The 9,071-nt window shown below is 32.8% G+C and overlaps 1 protein-coding gene across 1 annotated transcript; it reads right to left on the bottom strand.

Moving 5' to 3' along the window:
* Positions 1 to 578: 578 nt before the first annotated feature.
* LOC100799796 (flavonol synthase/flavanone 3-hydroxylase) lies at positions 579 to 3,593 on the bottom strand. Its single transcript, XM_003529704.4, has 3 exons — positions 2,742 to 3,593; positions 2,212 to 2,545; positions 579 to 998 (listed from the first exon to the last, which is right to left on the bottom strand). The coding sequence occupies exons 1-3, from the start codon at positions 3,275 to 3,277 to the stop codon at positions 774 to 776; spliced, it is 1,095 nt and encodes a 364-aa protein (XP_003529752.2). The 5' UTR covers positions 3,278 to 3,593; the 3' UTR covers positions 579 to 773.
* Between the last annotated feature and the right edge of the window lie 5,478 nt (positions 3,594 to 9,071).

Here is a 9,071-nt window from a genome sequence, read left to right as displayed (position 1 = left end):
ACTAGAAGTACCAGAGATATAAACAAGCACTGTACTCAAGTTATCTCAAGTGAAGGCATCTAAATAAGAAACATTCAGAACTCAGCACATGCACGAATAAGCAATAAACAAGGACCCGAGGACTGCACAATAATATAATTAAGTCCCCTGCTCTGCAGCAGGAACCAGAACCAGAACCCTCCTTCAAAAAATAGGATCTGAATCTACGAAGGTGAGCACAGTATACCTTGCACAAAACAAAAGTATTACAAGCATCCTCTCGGGTATATAGTCCAGTCATAAAGAGAAACAGAAAAATCATGTGCCTTTGCCTTAAGCCACTTCCAAGATCTAACAGTAACCAACTCCAAGACTTTTCTAAATACACGTTTAGTTACATGCATGCATGTTTACAAATATTTAATCCACGTTACGGCAGAAGCCATAGAGATATCTATTTTGATGTGAAAATTTCAGCAAACTAATTACTTTGAGAAGATGCATCCAAACATTATATATAAAACTCACAAAATTAAATTTGCCCAAACCAAAATGAAATGCCAGATAAACTAAAACCCTCCACTGTAGTTTTGTGAAAATGGTTACAATAACCTCGATTTGTAAAATTAAAGCAAAAGTATTAACACTCGGAAAGGGGCAAACATGGTAAAGGTGTACAAGTGTCCCATGTTTGTGAACAAGTAATAAGGGATGTAATTATGGACCCTATGGGCGGCAAGTGTACAAGTGTTTGTGAACTCAAGGTATACTATGGATGTGTATTATGCGTTTCATTAATTAAGTTTATTGTAGAAAAAAATCATGACATGGTACACAAGGGGAAGAATTAAAGCCAAGATGGCTTGCTGGCAAAGTGAAATAGTTCTTCCCCTACTGGTTTGAAAATTGTTCTTCGTTGTTTGAGTAGAATAGAGGAAAGCCATTGAAATGCTCTCTTCTTTCTCTCCTTTAAAGATTGGCCTTCCAATCACGTGCTTGTACAGTCCACCACTCAATATCTGTAGCCAAGCAATATCAACCTCGTTAGTTAATTAAGATACACTAGTGTAACTTTTCACAATTTAACTATGCAAGAAAATACTTTATATTAACTATACAATGTTAGAAACATTTATTTATTTTTTATTATCGGAGAAAGTTTTTAATATATATATATATATATATATATATATATATATATATGTATGTATACATTACCATACGTGCACCACTTAATTTGTTGTTAAAAAAAACTAGGTTAGTTTTGTTTATGAACACTAATTTAAGAAGAATCTGTTAATGCTTTTTGTTCCCCCTAAACTTTTGTTGCTTTGCTCTGTCTCTTGTTTTGTATTAATTTTTTATCGTAAAAAAAATTGCCTTCTGGGCTACAGAGTACGGCCTAAGCCCAAAAATGAAAAACATACAGGTCGCAAAATCAAATTCACATACCCATTAATACACAGTTGCCCTCCTGTTCTCCCAACGAGCAATTTATTTATTTTTATTCTTTTTATGTCTACTCCTTTATATACAGATAGTAATAGTAATTTTTTTATTTTATTGTGGTAAAACTATTTAAATTTAGAAAAATGGTCATACATATTCGGTGTATCACTTTAAGAAATTGGAAACACATTTTCCTCTCCCAAACTAGCTGTAATTCTCTTGGCCTTAACAAATAGAAATATATATGCTACACGTTGGTTCTAGCATGTAGCAACATCCATGCTACTTTTTACATGTTTGGATTTAGTTGACGTTGTAGTTAACAGGAAAGTCCTAATTAAGGCTGTTCCCGTCCGCTCATTTTATCTAACATGCATATTAAAAGTTCCTCTTATTCATAGACAAAACATTATTAAAGAAATGTATAATCCCACAAAATTAAATTACCATAGATTAATTCCCAAACTGGCGATCGCCAGAATATAAGGACCTCGTATTAACTAACTTTTTAAAGGATGGATGTTATATATATACCAAAGTGAATTGCCATATAACAATGACTTCAAGTATCAATTGTGTCACATTTTGAGTGTTGAGATATAACTATATCTAAACCATTTGTGTTAAATTTCACATTTTCACAAAAAAAATAAAAATATAATCTAATAGTTCATATCTTAAAATGGGCAAAAAAATGAGAATAAAAACACTTTCTAATTGTATGTATAATCATAACCATTGCATAGGGTTAAAAAAAAATAAAAAAGTATGAATTAAGCTGACCTGGGTTTGATCTCCAGCGGTGACAATAAGGGCAGCTGGCTGAGGGCAGAAAGAGAGCCAAGTTTTCTTGGAGTAAAGGTGAAAGTGTGAAGATCCATTACAAACATGGAAGCACAATGAATGTGAGTAATCAGTTCCCCTAATCAGCATTCTAATCACGTCATATTTCAGGGAGCTGCTAACGCTATTATCTCGTCGATGCTTGTAAACGCAGCAAAGTGTCCCAACCTCATCATGCCCACCCACAAATTCTATTCTCCCCTTTTCCAATATCACAGGCAACATTTTCCTACCCACCATCTCTATGCGTGATTTAAGCTTTTCTATCTTCTCACTGCCAGTTAAAAAAAATAATTAATCTTTTTTATTTATTTATGCCAAAAAATCCAATTGATCACATTTAATAATTTATTTTTCTTTTAATCACGATGAAATTTTATTTAAGAGAATTCAGCCTAAGATCAACAACTTGTAAGTAGCTTATCCATAAAATCTAAGGATGCGTTAATAAATTATAGTAGTAGTGTAACCTGAAATTTGGATATCCAATTGGCCAAATTCCCTCCATTTTTGAGTTTAACTCGTTGTCATTGCACCACACGAATTCTTCACTCCCATCTCCAACTTCCTCTCCCGCGTGATACTCCTCGAATCCCCAGGGCTTCTCTGGCGACCTTGTGGCCGACGCTCTATTCGTCGGCGGCACTTCAAAGATTCCACCGGCGGCCTCAGCGACTGCGGCCATGAGCTGTAGTGGAATCCCGTGGTTGAGCAGCTGGAAGCATCCGAGTCTGGCGAGCGAGTCGGAAACGACGTCACGAAGAGCGTCGTCGCAGTGGAAGCAGAGGGAGACGAAGTCAACCTCGGGAGGCGCTTCGAGCTGCTTCTGTTTGGGGAAGATCTTGTCAGGCAAGACGAGATCGGGGACGCGGAGCGAGGCCTCTAAAAACTCCGTCAAAACGTCGTCGTTGGTGACGGTGGATCTCCGGCCAGAGGCCACCGGAGAGGGCGGCGGAGCGCGGAAATCGACGGTGATTTCCGGCATTGGCGTTAATGGCGATTGCATTAATTAGTTGGAGAGGAGTGGGAAGGGTTTTGTTGGCAAAGTAAAGTGGGAAAAACAAAAAAGAAGCGATGATCATCGTGTCCGTTGTAGCGCCAACATTGGTTCCGGGAATCATCACTTTTTTCGCTTTGCTTTTTGCTCACTGCTTCTTCCTTTACAGCCCTGCTACCAGAGTGTTCCTCATCATTTCATTTCACACAGAACATAACAGATATTATTACTTCTTTTCTTGTGGGGGCTATTTTGCGTCATACTATAATGTTGCATGTTATCTCACATATAAATGTAACTCCATGGAAACTTATCACATCATGCTAGATTTTGTTAAATGTGACATATATATAGAGAGAGTTAGAGTCATGACATATTTTGTGATAGAATAAAAAAAATTAAATTTAAATCATATGATTATACATAAAAGATTGAGATTTAATGTGATATAATTATTTAAAAAATTATATAATTTTTTAAAATTAATTTTATGTGATTTATATTTAATTATATGGTCTAAATTCAATCTTTTCATTATATATATTCATGCTTTTTTTTTCAATTTTAGAATTGTTTTGAAGTAGATTAGCTAAAAAATGGAATGATTTAATTTGCTTGTTATCGTGGTGTTTAAGCTAAGTTGATTCATGATTCAACTGTCGACTTTAGAAAGAAAGAAAAAAGTTAATTCAATTGTTGATAGTCGGGCAATTGTTAAACGAATCTCGAAATTAGAATTGAATGATAGACAATGAAGGAATACCAAAAAGGTTGAACAAAAAGCAAAAGCTCCTTAATCCAATGCTAAAAGTAATGTTGCACCAACAATCTAATCTAAGCAAAACCCAAATCAAAATTAAATCATAGAAACAACTGACTAGTCGAGTTCTGGTATCAACAAGCCGACAACAACCGGAATTTAGTTCATATTTAATGGGCTAAAATACCTGTGTTACTTACAAGTTACTGGCAAGAGCTCATTTGATACCCCACAAAAAAATTTGCGTACTTTTTAAAGTTATACCCAAGCAAAGATTGGGCTTCCTTGGTGGGCTTATACCTAAGTTAGTCCGTTTAGCGGGAGAGGCAAGAAACTTTTATGTATTCTTTTTCAATTGTTGTTGAGTTTTAATATCTACTGATTAATTTATCAGATTTTGGCTGCCTAGCTAGGGATCAAGGCATAGGCTTTTGGTGTGAGTGAGAATGTTTCTTTAAAGATTCAAACTCAAAACTAATAATTAAATTAAAATAATCTTTTGTCAATTTATTCATACATTTGGTTCGAAGGAGAATTTATGAACATATCTTAACTTCAAGTTGTAATATCTTCTTTATGCACAAATAGATAACTATTGTAATTTTTAGATTCTTAAAATAATAGTTTATTAGAATATAAAATCAAAAGCTACACAAAGTGTTTTTTTTATAATTGAATTTTTTTATATCTATCTGTACAAAGTCACATTACTATTTTTACACCAATGCATATGTAATTTAATAAATTTATGCACTACTGTTTTTTTTTTCCCTTATGCTAAATACAGTTATGAGGGAATTGAATGGGATTAGAAATCAAAAGCCATATATATATATGAGTCTCCCTCACTGATTAACAAAGTTTCGTACTGTGCTTGTTCATAACTTTTCTATGCATATGGTTTGTATCTTTCTTAAAATGAAGTAAACATGAACCATTTTTAACTAACAGTGTTATTTGTGCTTGTTCGTTTATCCATATCTTGCGTCTCCAATAAAATTTTGCACTTCCTATAACTCCTTTATGTATTATATTGAGCAGCAGTCACAGCAATAGGTTCCCATCATCACTGTCATGAGTAAAATATAAAATTGAATTGTTTATAACCAACGGTTTATAGTAATAGTAGCATTGTCCTCCAGCTTGCTCGAATTATTTGCAAATAGATGTATTTTTTTTAATGAGAACCAACTGTCGGTATCTGGTCATTCAATGTATTGGGCTCTTCACGAATTAATTTACGGTAAGCATGTTTAATTATACTAACACATGCCGTTAAAAATAATACTAATAAAACTCTTGGTCTTCTTTGGTAGCTTATAGGTATGGATTTTTGTCTTTCTTCTTCTTGGAGACCCAATCAGTACATCGTTTTCAAAAGAAGTCTAAACTTCAAAGAAATAAAGGAGAAATTCCCAAAAAATAATATTAGAAAAAGACCACATGCATTCGGTATAGATAGTAATGTTTCAACTTCCCTATGGAAAGAAAGATTTGTATCATGTGTAAGTACCTTATTAGTCACCCGCAAGATAGACATAATTTAGTAATTGAGACCTCTCAATCAAAGATGAATCATCAAGAATGAAAGCGATCTTTAAAAAAAATATGAAGGCACCACTTGAAAAAGAAACCAAGTTTTTGCGCGCATAAAATGGAAAAATAAAAAATGAAGGGAAGAAAAGTGATGTCATCACTAGCAATGTCTTCTGTAATATGTCAAATTTTAAATCTCAAGCCTTTCTATTTCTATATTCGCAAGTTGCAAACAGCGTGCCAACTTGCCAAGCGGTCAATACGTACAGTTTGGGTACGTAGAAAGGTAATCAAGATACACAGTGTAATACTGAATAGTGAATACCCATTCCTAACTCTATATATACTCCACCTGTCTTATATTACACGTACTTTAATTTTAGGTGCTTTAATTTATCTTTAAAATATTTAATATAATATACTTCTGAAGAATCAAGAAAATATATTATATTTATTTTCAATAATATTTTAACCTTTTTTTACTAAAGTTAATTTTGTATTAAAAAACTATATCTTTACAATAATTTTTAAGAAATGAACATTATATCTTAAAAGATTAAGATGGAAAGAATATTATTTAAGGTGTTGTATCTTTATATGTCCTTTTACTCTTAGCGAGTTAGCGTATCAACTATAGAGTTGTTAGCATCTCTCTCTGGCACCAACGTCCAACATCTCCTAAAACATTAACTAAGTGGGATAAGGAGAGGGGGACCCTAGTAAAGTCTTTTTGTTCTTGTCACCAATATAAGATATTAGATAGCATCATAAATAACTGTAATTTTACATGTTGGTTAGAAAGTGCCAAAAGTATTATGTCTCAATTTGATATATATATATAAAGGCATACGAAAACAAATGACATCAACAATGTGGGGGGAAAACTGAACAAGTTATGGGCTTTGAAGTTTGAAGCACTACAAAATTAACGAAGACTTCCAAGTCCATTTCTTGGTTCTTCGCGTGTGGAAAGAGAATAGAGGGATTAATGTTCGTTCATCCAACTCTTATTTATATAGTTCACATGTGAAATAGTATATTATTTTATAGAGTTTTAGGCTATATATATGAAATATTGTAAACTCTATTTAGTCATATTAGTGTATGAGTTAGACGTTTGTCATATTAGTCCTTAAATTTAATAAAATTTAAAAAAGTCTCTAAATCTGATTTTATAATATACATTAGCTAGTTAGTCAAGCATTAACTTGTAAATGTTCTCTTTAACATAGTGTTTTTTTCCAGCAAAAGATAATATATAACCAACATGTCAAAAGATAATGATTGGAAATGGACCTACCATTGGGTGTGTTTGCAATTGTAGTTCAATATACAAAACATCTTCCTTGTGTATATAGAGGTTCTTTTGAAGTGGGCTTGCAAAATATTTGAGATGAAAAAAAAATAAAAATTAAAGAACCACATCAGTTATCCCAAAAAATCGAAGTTGAAAAGTTTATATTTTAAGACAATTATATCGGAAAAATCATTTTAGAATGTGAAATTTTTTAAGATGGTTATAACGCCAAAATCATCTTAGAATAAGCCCTATTCAAAGACGGTTTCAATGTTATAAACATCTTAAAATAACTGCTATTTAAAGATGATTTCGACGTTATAACTATCCTAGAGGGAAACACTTTTAAGCCAGTTGATAAACCATCATCATAAGTTTAAAGACATTCGATGACATTGACAATAATAATGATTGAAAACCGTCTTCAAAGATATAAAAAATTTGTCGTAAAATCAGTCTTTTTTAATAGTAAATCCATATATAAGTAATAGATTAATACATCTTAAGTGCCTTTGTTGCACACTGGTAGAATAATTTTTATGTCATAGTCAATAAGGATTAGGGCTTTATAATTCAAGGAACTAAAACATTACTCACGATTACTATTTTCACCCCTAGGAACTAAAACAAAACTTTAAAATTCAAGGCACTTCTCTAACAAGAACAACAAACCAATTTCCATACCTATATTTTCTATTTTTCATTGGATTTTTGTCATTTTCCCTGTGTTAGATGAAGTGAATCGAACCTAAGGATATTCAATTATATAAAAAAAAAAAAAGAGAGAGAGAAAAGAAGAGACTAAAGGGCAGAGACAAAGGGAATGAAGAGAGAGTGGCTTTTGGCTATGATGTAGATGATCGCAACATATACGATTTTAACGTATTAATTGATAATTTTTCGTAATACATTTGCCTGCACGCCAGCTTAATTTTTATAGCAACTGAAAATACAGTTATATATATATATAAATTGAACCACCTAGCTCGATGATGCCAAAAATATTAGGCCTCTGTATGTTTTACTTTCATTGCGCGTAACAATTAGCCGTCTTGCTGGTATATTATTGTTTTTTAATGCTGTATATATACTTCAATTGGAAACCTGTGTCTACTGTGCGTTTGAACAAAAAACAAGCCAATCCCCTGCCACAATAAATGTTGAGATAGTGATATATATACGTGAAAAAGGAACCTTTCCCACAAAGCCAAACTTGAATTTATATTCGTGTTGATTTTCATATGTAGGACATGGACTTGGCTATCAGAAGTTCGTAACTCGAAAGGACCGTATATTTTGATCATGTCATACTTGAAATTAAAATTTTTGTACTATTATTGTTCTATAACTCTATGTATAATATATAGTATATATTATTTTACGAGTACTCCATAATCTTCCTTTCTTCTACTAAGTCTAAACAAATATTGCACATTTCCACACTCCGGGCAGACAAACGCAAAAGGAATTAGATCAGAAAATCTACGTGTGAAATTGGAAAATGTTATATATATATACTAGAGTGTGGACACAAGAATATTCCTTTCAGATCATCCTTACCTACATCAAGCTCGAGATGATCTTTGCCTCACAATAAGTCCACAGTGGGTTGGTAATTTGGTATGTGTTGATGTCACAAAGATAGATACATTGACGATTGATGAGATAATTAATTCTGCTTCTTATTTCAACATTTTCGTTCAACTTTGCATATCTCCGAGTCAACCTAAATAAAAAAAGACAGATCAAGGGATCAGCTTCGTATGCAGTAATAGTCGGCGATAATACAATTTTTTGAGTTGTTACCAACAATCACCTAGTTCTTTCATAACCAAATAAAATATATAAAATAAGATTACGTACTTCGTTCAGTACTAATATATATAAGGTGGTTTAAGAGTTAGTGAACTGTTAAATATATAGTCAACAACGGTTCGTTATTTGGTTGAGAGAGACAGAGAAAGGTAAAAATTCAAAATCCTCCGTTTGTTGCCTAGCCTTGTAAAAAATAATGTATATTGCGTACTGAACTTATCCTAATTCGCTTTTGGGAGGATGGTTTGAGAATAATTATCAGTAGCTCAAGGTTACTCTGATCTAGTCAATCGTTGAAGGTATATGTTAAATAACAGTATACAACCCATAAATTGCTTTTCCCTCGAATTTCAAGCACCTCCAACATGTTTGTTGTAACACACCCTCATGGAATT

This window comes from Glycine max, chromosome 7, assembly GCF_000004515.6.
Source record: "Glycine max cultivar Williams 82 chromosome 7, Glycine_max_v4.0, whole genome shotgun sequence".
NCBI classification, from domain to species: Eukaryota; Viridiplantae; Streptophyta; class Magnoliopsida; order Fabales; family Fabaceae; genus Glycine; species Glycine max.
This window is presented reverse-complemented; position numbering and strand designations above follow the sequence as displayed.